This window comes from Phyllobates terribilis, unplaced genomic scaffold (genome assembly GCF_046119375.1).
Source record: "Phyllobates terribilis strain yellow unplaced genomic scaffold, ASM4611937v1 Scaffold_9__5_contigs__length_417890890, whole genome shotgun sequence".
In the NCBI taxonomy this organism is placed as follows: Eukaryota; Metazoa; Chordata; class Amphibia; order Anura; family Dendrobatidae; genus Phyllobates; species Phyllobates terribilis.
The window spans coordinates 302,413,787-302,426,148 of NW_027362769.1; the positions used below are offsets into that span (position 1 = coordinate 302,413,787).

A 12,362-nucleotide genomic window follows, 5' to 3' on the forward strand; every position below is an offset into this window, starting at 1 on the left:
CATTGATAAGCCGCTTTCCCTATCTGCCTCTCATTTTCTTTCTCTAATCGCCTCATTCGGTCTCACACAGCTTGCTAAAGCTCCTACACATGAAGACAGGAATACTCTGGACCTAGTCTTCTCACGACTCTGCTTGCTGCATGACTTTACTAACTCCCCTCTACCACTCTCTGACCACAACCTTCTTTCCTTCTCTGTCAAGGACTGTCTCCTCACCCGGGACACCCCCACTTATAAGAATACACGCACCATTAATACACAGCAGCTTATGGACAATCTACACTCATCTTTAGCTCTCATCCTCTCTCTCTCTCCTGTCCAGACTCAGCCTTGTCAGACTATAACAACACATTGCAGAGTGACCTGGATGAAGCAGCACCTGCTTTACGCAGAATGACCTGGCATAGGCTGCAGCCCTGGCACACGATGCAAACACGTATTCTCCAGCACTGCTCAAGGTGCGCTGAGCGTCTGTGGAGAAAATCACTTTCAGTAACAGACTTCTTCCACTATAAGTTCATGCTCAAAACTTATAACTCTGCTCTCCATCTGGCTAAACAAGTCTACTTTACCACCTTAATCACATCTCAAGCCAACAATCCTAAACGACTCTTTAAAACCTTCAACTCCCTCCTGAGCCCTAGTACAGACCCCCATCACCATCCTAAGCACTGATGATCTGGCCACTTATTTCCTACAAAAAATCAATCATATCCATCAAGACATTTTTGCACAATCCCCTCAGTCTGGATCCACTTCTCTCCCGCACCTCAAGTTCTCGTTCCATCTCCGAGACAGTCATAGAAGTGACCAGACTCCTCGCTTCTTCTCGCCCTACAACTTGCAACATTGATCCTATTCCCTCACATCTCCTTCAGTCCCTTTCCCCAGCTGTCACTACCCACCTAAAATAGTTAACATCTCTTTTTCTTCGGGTATCTTTCCCTCTTCATTCAAACATGCCATCATAACCCCTTTACTTAAAAAGCCATCCCTGGACCAGAACTGCGCTGCTAACCATAGACCGGTCTCTAATCTTCCCTTCATTTCTAAACTCCTCGAACGTTTGTTCCACTCCCGTCTAATCCGCTATCTCTCAGATAACTTCTCGACCCTTTACAATCCGGTTTCCGCTCCTCACACTCTACTGAAAATGCCCTCACTTAAGTCTCTAATGATCTACTTACAGCTAAATCTAATGGTCACTACTCTGCTGTTTCTCCTGTATCTCTCTGCCGCTTTTGACACTGTGGATCACCAGCTCCTCCTCACTATGCTGCGCTCTCTAGGCCTCAAGACATCATTCTCTCCTGGTTCTCCTCCGCTCTCTCTGATCGCTCCTTCATGGTATCTTTTGCCGGCTCTTCTTCTTCTAACCTTCCCCTTACTATCGGGGTTCCACAAGGCTCAGTCCTAGGCTCCCTCTTCTCTTTGTATACTGCCCCTATTGGAGAAACCATCAGCAGATTTGGTTTCCAGTCACATCTCTAAGCTGATGAAACCCAACTATACATCTCTTCACCTGACATCACCCCCACTCTAATACAAAATACCAGTGCTGGTCTTTCTGCTGTCTCTAACATCATGTCCTCCCTCTATCTGAAACTGAACTCCTTGTTTTTCCTCCCTCTTCTAAACTACCTATAACTGACTTTGCAATTTCCTTGGGTGGTGCCACCATAACTCCCAAGAAGCACGCAGGCTGTCTTGGAGTAATATTTGACACACAACTTTCCTTTATTCCCCATATACAATCACTCACTCATGTCACTTGCACCTTAAAAACATCTCCAGAATCCGACCTTTTCTCATGTTTGATTCTGCAAAAACTCTTACTGTCGCTCTTTTTCACTCTCGTCTGGACTACTACAACTGTCTTCTAATCGGTCTCCCTCTAAACAAACTCTCTCCTCTCAAATTCATTCTGAATGCAGCAGCCAGGGTCGTATTTCTATCAGACAGCTTCACCAACGCCTCTACCCTGTGCCAGTACTTGCACTGGTTACCCATTCACTACAGAATACAATAAAAACTCCTCTCTCACCCACCAAGCTATCCAAAGTTCTGCAGCACCCTATCTCATCCCTCATTTCTATCACCCTTCCCGTGCCCTCCATTCTGCAACTGATCTAAGACCCACATCCTCCTTAATCCAAACGTCACACCTCCGTCTCCAAAATTTCTCTCATGCCGCGTCAGTTTTCTGGAATGCACTACCCCAAACGATCCGATTAATATCTAGCCACCATGTTTTTAAACGTGCTTTAAAAACACATCTAATTAGACAAGCCTATCACCTTAACTCACTAACCTAACTCTCCCCTGTTCCCTCCTAAATGTTAATCTTAATCTGCTTCTGCCTATTCATCTGTCTCCACATCCTCCACGCACCCAATAGCACACAGTAACTGCATTTAGACAGATATTGGCTGATGACCATGTTCTACCTATTGTGTCCCCCTATTTCCATATAGATTGTAAGCTTGCGAGCAGGGCCCTCACTCCTCATGTAACTGTTGAAATGTGATACATTGTATTGGTTTTATTGTCTGTACATTTCCCTCCGGAATATGTTGGTGCTATATAAATAAAAAATTTATTATTACGATGTGACGCATGTGCAGCAGTCGCCGTGTCCCCTACATGATATATACAGTAGTAGCAACGTCCCCTATGTGTAGTATATACAGCAGCCGTCCCACTGCTTTGAGGAGACATGCAATGAAATATGGATGTGTCCGGAGCAACTTACTGCTGTGAGGTATTCTTTACAGAACTTCTCAGAGTCAAAGGTGCTTCAGACTGACCGAAGCAAAGGTGGAAAAGTAGTTACAGTTAACATCATCAATACGACCTAATAACACGTCTTACCGAAGAGAAGCTGTTCCAGATATTACATTAAGGGTAGGTTCACCCAAGCATATAAAGAAAAAAAACAAAAACGTTCAACGTTTCAATGAGAAAACTGACTCACTTCTCATCCGTGTACAATCCATTTAGCAGCAGCAATTAATTATTTAAAAGACAATTTACAGCTTCCTATGTTACAGAATTGCAATGTAGCCGTAAAAATCGGATGTTGTACTGTGGCTCCATATGGCATCCGATTTCTTTCATGCACCCATAGACTTGAATGGGTGAGTCTTATCCAATTTACAAAAAAAAAATAGCGAATACTGCGGGGGGGGGTTTTCACATGCAGATTCAGTCAGTGAAAAAAAAAAAAAAGAATTTGCTAATCTGCACTGCCCCTTGTATAACATTGGTCCGAGTGCTGTCCTTTTTTTCCACGGACAGCACTCGGACCGAAAATATGGTCGTGTGAAATAGCCCTAAGGGTGAATTAAAAGCTTGACCAAATATAGCAGGATCATTTTTCAAGTTGATAATTGTGTATGGCTGCGATTGATAAAAATATTTCAATGGCCATTAGCAGAAAAAATAAAATCCACAAAAGCAGCACATCAAAATGGTCCCGGCTTTATTTCAACAGAAACCCATCCTATAATGTTATTAAGACAGATGCCTAGGAGTATATGCAATAGGAAGCTCAACTTCCCCCTTCATGTCCTTCAAGAAGAACAACTAAGGTAAATTCATCCCATCATTCTGATCTAATACTGGAGATACCAGGGGTGCTGCGGTAAGAAGAGGCTGCTCCTGTTGCTGTCCATACTGTGTTTCTTCATGCTGAGCAGATGATGTAACCTGGAAAAAGCTTAGTTTGTGGTACATCTCCATGTTACAGCAGTAGAGCTTCCTTCTGCACACATAGGCAGTGGCCCTCTTAACATTTTGACACAGGTTTCTCAGTTTAAAACTATGGCTACACAATGACAAGTGTCACGAGGCACTGACATCGCAGCGGCATATTAAAAATTCATGTAGATGTAATAATTTAGCACGGTGCCACGTTGCGACCTGCGACAGGGTCACGTGTATTCAGTCATTGGTCGCAAACACACTTCCCCTAGACTTTAATGCAAGTCGGATGCAAGTTTTATTTAGCGCACAATCAGTTCTAAAATAGATGCGCCACAGCAATTTGCACACATATTTTTGTCGCTGTGCAGGCCTAGCTTACACTAAATCACACTCCTTTTTCCTTACCTCCTTAGACAAAACAAGCGTGATTTGCTAATTTCAGGTATTTTAGAACTTTAGTGGTGAAATTTTCTTTCTAATCCCGGAAAACCTCTAACACACTTGAGCTAGAAAGGTAAACAAGACTTTTCTACAATATTTTTTTTGCCCACAGTAGGAAAGCAAGCAAGTCAGTAAGTGTTTTTTTTTATTATTTTAATGGTCACATGGACTTCTGGCTGGTTAAGTATAGTACAACAAATACTTAGGTGTCTATGTTAAAAAGAAAAACCCCTCCCTCATATGCCATTTGTGAGCATACCCCATGTTGTGTTACAACTTGCGTCTTGGGTATATTGAATCAACAGCAGGTCCTCACCATCCTAGTATAAAGCGCTTTATTCCTCTGAAGAAATCTCCAATTTCTAACAAATTCCACAAAAAATAAGTGTTATTGTTGCATCCTTGGCATTGTGTGGAAATCATACAACGTAAATCTCGTACAGCTTCTTGACACAATATGCCAGTGCAGCAAGAGCTATCGTGTTATGTAGTCTCTTTCTGTGGACGTCGTCCTTTCTTACAAGCACCACTGGCGTCGAGGAGGTAAGAGTGTGTAGTGGCAGTCTTGATAACTTATAGGCATCATACTCCACCTGGTATTTGCAGCAAGGATCAAACTGCCAGGAGATTCCATAAAGAGTAGAGCAGGCCAGGCTCAGGATACCAGCTGGCAGAGACAAGTAGGGTGAATACTCTGAAGGCAAAACTAAGGGGGTAAGAAGGCAGAATGTACCAGAAAGCACTGCTGTCTTGTGCAGGCAGTTTCCCACGGTGATCCAGCGGGCAGTTTCATCTCCAATTCGGGTTGGTTCGATTACTATGTACTTGTACTGGGCTTCAAGGGCTTGTTCCAGTTCATACTCAAACTGGTCCTGGGCATTTTCACCATTGTAAATCTCATGAACGATGTACCACTCACTCGTGGAAAAGGGCGCCCTGACAAGAAGAATATCTTTAGAAATCGGTAATACTTATTAGGCACAAGTAACACAGTGAACAAGCGGCATTTATATAAAAACTGGCACAGAAGGGGGCACCGCATGTGCCTTTAGCAGACAGTCTGAGCATCTAGCCTGCGTTTAAGAAATTAAAGCTGGAGTCTGGTAGGTTGCTCTTAGTGCAGTGTTAAAAGGGTTATTCGTGACTTTTTTCCTATGGGACTAACAGGGCTGTGGAGTCGGAATCGGAGACCATTTTGGTGGAGTCGGTATAAAATGTACCAACTCCTAAAATATATAATAAATTGGGTACAGTAGTTCAATGCAGTTTGTGGGGAATATTTTTTCAAAGCATTTGGGAAAGACATGAAAAGTCCTATAACTGTCTGTCCTATTCCTGATCTAAGGGTCTAGATTTTTAGCTGAGATGAATCTGTGCTACAGTAAATTGATCACTTAAACATGACCCATGTATGAGGGAGTCGGAGTTGGAGTCAGTGTCATGGAAATTGAGAAGTCGGAGTTGGAGGTTTGGCTTACCAACTCCACAGCCCTGGGGACTAAGGACTTCTTGGCAGGTACTTGCTAACCACCTGCCTGTTCACTCCTGCCACGATCTCTCCCAGCTCAGTTCATGGATCACTCCTGCCAGCGATTCTCCTGGCTCCTGTGATGTGACGTCCATCGATGACATGCACACTTACAGTGGGCTCCACGATGTTAAAATGCTAGCATTCAATCAGCATGTCAGCAGGGTCACCCTGTCGATAGAGCAGCCCGGTAGAGAAAGAGCTGCACTGTTGAAATGAGGTCAAATGAAGCAGAAGAGTCACCGCTCTGAGCCGGGAGAGATTATCGCAGTGTATAACAGACAGTTAGCAGCCGGGAAATTTAGTCCCATGGGAAAAAAACTCAAAAGTCCCAGATAACCCCTTTAAGAGATAGTTACATTTTAGAGTTTCTACAGCCACTCAATACATGCGGTAAAAAAAAACAACTGGTTGATATTAAGTGAACAAGAATGCTGACCATAGTGAAACATTTGATTGTTGTGCAAGATTTGCCACAAGTTGTGGTTATGCTGCAATTCTAACGCCACTCACTAACAAATGGTATTTTAGCCTCAATGACTGATAAACAAGAAATGCGGTGGCAGCCGACACATCTCCTACATGAAGCAATAAATAAATTTTACATCAAGCTGTTTAATTCTATGACCAATACATTCCATAAACTATTGGTATGTAAAGGGAATTGTGACTTTTTTTGGCAAAATTTCCAAAATATAAACTAAGCAACCACTGCGCTCCACATGGTTAGGCCAACTACTGCCCATAAGTCAGTGGTGGAAACATTGGACAGACATTGCGCATATGACTAAGGCCACGTTCACACGTTCAGTATCTTACTTCTGTATTTGAAAGTCAAATGAAGGAGTGGAACAATCACAGGGAAAGTAGAATAGATACACGTCACCACTTCTACATTTATCACCCACTCCTGGTTTTGGTTTACAAATACTGATATAAAAATACAGACCAAATACTGAACGTGGCCTTACAATGAAGACACCTGTAGTAACGTTGGGTTGGGTAGTCACGTGGCCCCATTTCACTTGCGTTGCCCTCTTCGGTACTGGTGCGAAAAGCATTTAGCATACGCACAGATCAGAATCTCCTGCACTTGCAATGAATGCTCTTAGCACTTGCTAAGAAGAGGTCATTGAAATGATCATTTTGATGGCTACAGAGAGCAGGTGCGCTGCCCGTTGCTGACAGCGCTGATCCTTGGACAGCTGGAAGCCTAACACATCATGTTTGTGTAAGGGATAGGCATTTGTAATAGCTTAGATCTGCACAGCACAATTTAGAGCACAGTAGACATTTGGAAAATAAGAGGACAACCCCTTAAAAAAGGAGCCTGTAGCCTAATTCATGCTACTCAAACCGCAGGCAGCATGAATCAAAGTCTGACTGAGTGGTTGCAGCTAGGTATAGTTTTCTCTGATACGTGCTAGCATTTTAGAGAAAACAGTTTAAAATAATTTGCTTATGTCGCCATATTTTGTGACCCGTAACGGTTTCAATTTTCGGTCAAAGAAGCAGTGTGAGGCCTTGTTTTTTGCGTCCTGAGCCAACGCTTTTATTGATACTATTTTGATGTAGATACAAGGTTTTGATCGCATCTTACTGCAATCTTTGTAATGTTGCGGCAGTCAAAAAAAACGCAATTCTGGCATCTTGATTTTTTTTCTACTTAAGCCATTTACCGATCAGGTTAATTAAAGCACCACTCCGATAAGGTTTTGATTTTTTTTTATTTCAGATCAGGAATGGTGGAATTAATGCAAGTTCCCAGCCTCTAGTAACATACTAACCAGCCACCGTCTACTTGTTATTGATTCTGCTCCAGTCATTTTCTGTAGGTTGTGACATGCCGGATCGCTTCAGTATTTGCTGGACAATCCGGAGATCACTTCTCAATATAAGCCTGAGGCAGAATGAGGGTCTCAGACATACACTGAGAACTTGTGACCGTTACCTCTGACTTCCAGATCGGGACCAGAGTGGTGGCAGGAAGAGCTGAAGAACCCGGCTGGTTAGTATAATATTAGAGGAAGGGAACTTGCATTAGTTGTACCAGTGGAATCAAGCGCTGAAATTAAAGAAAACGAAGTAGTGATTTAACTTCAAATTTTAATAGATCAGATTTTACGGATGGCGATAGAACATTTTAACAGGGAAAAGAGGAGATTTGAACATTTAGATTTTTTTTTCATATGTTCAAAAACTTTTTTTCCCCCACTTTTTGTTGTTTTTGTTAATCCCCTTAGGGAACTTGAGCCTGTGATCATCTGATCGCTTGAACTATACATAGCAATACTTCAGTACTGCTGCATATAGCACAAATCACGGTATCCCATGAACAGCCAGAAGCTGTCGTTGACAGGTGAACAGTCATGACAGGCACAGGGGTCTTCAGTAGACTCCGACCGTCAAGGCAACTCATCGGCGCCCTGAAATTGCACCAATAGGCCCATATAATGATGTACCCCTCTCCAGCAGGCTGCAAATGCAGCAGTTTGAGATTGACAGCAGCATTTAACAGCCGCTCCATACTTGGCTGTTAGGGGCAGATGATGGCTAAATATCACAGGCATCATCTGCTGGGAAAAAAGTGTGCTCGGCTTGTAAGCCTGCATCAAAGTCAGGGAGGTGCAATAGGACATCTATCCATCCTATTGCAACCAACAAAGGGTTAAAGATCTGTCCAGGAACCGTGCTCTCGGCACGATGCAATTGTTAAACTGTGTTTCCTCTGAAAAGCAGGAGCGCTTCAGAGAATAATATACTTGACGGCAGTTGTGCAGTCAGGATACGATCATGCTGCCATGGTTCACGTAACATGACTTGACTGGCAGGTTTCCTTTAATCTTATTCTGAATAGATTGATATATGTCTATTTGTACACGACTTTAGGTATACAGCAGCTTGTGATATCACTCTGTGGCGTATTATATTGTGATAGAGAACAGTTACTTGTGTCCCATTTACTACACGTCTAGCTGTGTTTTGTGGCTGTTATGTAAGGGGGGGCCCTTACACGCAGGGCTGTGGAGTCAGAGTCCATTTTGGTGGAGTCAGTATAAAATTGACCGACTCCCAACTCCTAAAATATATAATAAATTGGGTACAGTAGTTCAATGCAGTTTGTGGGGAATATTTTTTCATGAGAATTTGGGAAAGTTATGAAATGTCCTATAAATGTCTGTCCTATTCCTGATCTAAGGGTCTAGACTTTTAGCCGGGATGAATCTGTGCTACAGTAAATTTATCACTTAAACATCAGCCATGTATGAGGGAGTCGTGGAAATTGAGGAGTCGGAGGTTTGGCTTACACGTACCAATACTTATTTCATAGGAAAAAGAAGAGGGATCCTTCAGTGAAAAAAAAATTAAAAAAACTCCATATCTTTATTAGTTCATAAGGGGATGATAAAAAAAAAAAACATGCAAACATCACTAGAAATCCATGAAACACGACCAACACGTTTCTGCAGACTGCCTTAATCATGGTAAGTTTTCACAAGATCTGATTTTACAGTACAATATTAAACAATAATGTATATGTATTGATTTTAATTATGTTTTTTGCAAGTTATTTAGAGAGTTCATGTTGCTTGTCTTTGTTCTAATTTATCAGGTTCTGTGGATAGGCATGGGTTAAATTCACGTGAACTGATTGATGCAATTGACCCCACCTCTTCCTAAGCTGTTATTTCTATAAGAAACCTGATGTATTTGTGCACACTTACCATGAACGCGTCGGTCGGCGGTTCATGGATTTCTAGTGGTGCTTGCATGTTTTTAATTGTCTCCTGATGAAATATTAGAGTTTTTTTTTTCTCGTTGGAGGATCCCTCTTTTTCCAGTGACTGCTGCCTACGTCCCAGACTAGGACGTCTCTGGGTGAATACTACTGAAGATTTATAGCAGTCGAGCTTCAACAAAAAACGTGGTGAGCTGACCTTTCCATTCCTCTTTCTCCTTCAAGTTATACAATACTTATGTCCTATTTTATTAGAAACATTTACTGTGCCCCTCACCACCAAAACCGAGGCCATGAGACAACTGATGTGTCATGCATGAATCTGAAGTACAAGAGTAGCAGATCCCACTGTAAAAAACATTTAGGCCCGATTCACTAAGACCGGATTTTTCACACTGGTGTTGATGAGGGAACGTGCTGGAGTCTGACACTCCTAATCCATTAAGAGGCACATGCTGCGCAACTGAAAAGTGACATGCACTTCACCACACATCCTACTCCAGTAGGGACAGAACCATTGTATTAGTGATCGTTCTGTCTCATCACTGCACATCGGCCTGTGTAAGCTGGATGGCAATAAGGTGGTGAAAATGTGGCTCAAGACTTTGCTCGTTGGGGTCAGAATGTGTTATTCCTTCCTGGTAAGACATAGAAGCCAGTACAAGCCAAAGGGGTCAATCATGGCTCAATGTAACAATGAATGTCCTGGTGCCAGTGTGACCAGCGCCAAGCAGTGTGCTGTAGGTGACCTCAGCAGTGATGGACGGAATTCACAGGAGACAGGGAAAGTGGCATCATTAGTCAGTGTGGCACACACGTTAATGGCAGGCCTCAGTAACCATCTGACTGGGGGCTTCACCAGGTGTTACTGTGTGACTGCCACTAAGAGGCTGCGGTTACACGATTCATTGTCAGTGTGCACACAGCTGTGCGATCCCAGTCCCCGGGATGAGACAGGCAGTGCAGCACTGTGTATGGACACGTCCTGGGCTCCTGTGACCTCTCACCACTGCTGGGCGCCATCTCCTCGGCCTCCCGGTGATGCTGGGGCTGCTGCCCTGGGCCGGTCCATTCTTCATCTGCGCGTAGTTGTAAACGGGACTGGCAGGTATTAGCGGGCAACCTTTGCCAGTCTCCCCCTGACCTCGGGCCTGTCACCGCTCACCAGCACTCACATCACGTCAGGGCCTCAGCACAGCCGGCGCCCTCTCAGCTGCCAGCAGCGTTACCCCCGCAGGGCCCCCCGCGGGATGGATGCCGCCGTCCTGACCTCGGTACATCGCGGGCCATGCTCACCTATCTCTGCCTCCCAGCCCAGCGCGCCTCCTTCCCCAAGTGGCCATCTTGGAGACTCGGCTCTCAGCTGTCTCACTGTGTTCTGCGCATCTCCCGGGGGCTGATGGGAAATAGAGTCCACGCTAAAGCTGACAGTTTAAAATGGCGATTGACTACAAATCCCGACGTCCCTGTGGTGGAGGCTGACAGCGCAAAGTATTATGGGAGCTGTAGTGTCCCCACGCTACGGCTGAGTGACAGCTGCTTGCTGAAGAGGCTTGCAGGCGCGCGGAGTCACGTGACTGGGCTTCTTATTGGGCGTTTGTTTCAGTTTTTTCAGGTTTAATAACAGAAATCACAATACTAAAATACAATGCACAAGGTGCCCTGATGTAAGTGCACTTAAAAGCAGCTACAAAAAATATAAAACTTGCACAAAAATGGGCATCAAAGTGGGCACAGAAAGACGTTACTGAAAGTGTTAATGACTTTGGGCCACTGATCTCACTCCACCCTTACATACATAGTGATGCCTCACATTAACTCAGGTCACTCCAGCCTGGCCCAAATGGGTTCTGGTCATCAGAACTGGTATCAAAGTGCACATATGGACACGAAGCGAGGGCAGTCAGAGATGTGTAAAAATAATATATACATAAGGGCCCCGGGCAGTTTAGAAGGCGTGCGCCCCCCCCCCCCCCCACACACACACACACACACACACACACACACACACACACACACACACACACACACATACACTCACTATCCCCCCGACTCGGCTCCAGTTGTCCAGCTCCTCTCCGATGCAGCAGTGCAGCGCACACTGCGTGACGTCACACTAGCAGACACGGCCGCGCACATGGCCGTGTCTCCTAGCTGTGACGCGGCCGGGCCAGCACACAGGGAAGTTAACAGGTGCAGTGCTGGTCCGGCCGAAGAAGAAGTAACGGCCTTGCGCCGCTGCTGGAGGAGCGGTCCGGGGGCCCCCCTCTGACTGCCGATATGTGCCGCGGCGCCCCACATTTTATAATGAGGGCAATCTGGCCATGGACCCCCCCCCCCTGGAGCCCCGGCCCCCCCGGGGCCCCGGGTGGTAGCTCAGATTGCACTCATTATAATCTATATATATATATATTGCAGCGCAGCACCTTACTGCATTGCTAAAATGTCCAGGGGGTGTGTTCTGGCTGACCATGTACCTCCCCTCAGGTGACTGATCACATGACTGTGACATCACAGGTCCTGTCCGCACAGAAGGATATATAAATCCTGGTAGTTTTAGAAACAGGTGTGAAAGGCATGAGGCCTGATCCCTGTGTGTGCGGGAAACCATTAGCCTGAAGGGGCTGGAAGAGAGAGACTTGGAGAGGCAAGAGGCTAAATCCCTGTGTTTGGGACGCAGTAGCCCTGGAAGGCACGTGGCTTGGAGACCACGGCTGGGAAGCCTTAAAGCCACAGCTGTGGCAGAACAGAGCTGAGAGAAGCAGCTAAGACCCAGCAAAGGTAAAAATGGTTCTTTATATGGACATTGATGTTGTACCTTGCTGAAGTCTGTATCTAAAGCCAAGCGGGCATGTCTGCCATTGGAAAGGTCTCTTGGATGTTATGTGTATAACCATGCCGGTGAGCCACTGAGATGGACTATCTTCCGTGCAGTTATGAAGTATAATA

The 12,362-nt window shown here is 44.8% G+C and overlaps 1 protein-coding gene across 2 annotated transcripts; it reads right to left on the minus strand.

Annotated features, from left to right (window-relative positions):
- Positions 1–4,464: 4,464 nt before the first annotated feature.
- On the minus strand, positions 4,465–10,847 carry TMEM11 (transmembrane protein 11). Of its 2 annotated transcripts, none has more exons than XM_073647909.1 (2): positions 10,710–10,847; positions 4,465–5,082 (listed from the first exon to the last, which is right to left on the minus strand). In XM_073647909.1, the coding sequence occupies exons 1-2, from the start codon at positions 10,754–10,756 to the stop codon at positions 4,566–4,568; spliced, it is 564 nt and encodes a 187-aa protein (XP_073504010.1). In that variant the 5' UTR covers positions 10,757–10,847; the 3' UTR covers positions 4,465–4,565. The 2 variants fall into 2 exon arrangements, with proteins under 2 accessions (XP_073504010.1, XP_073504011.1); XM_073647910.1 differs by having other exon boundaries at positions 10,589–10,724.
- Positions 10,848–12,362: the final 1,515 nt, after the last annotated feature.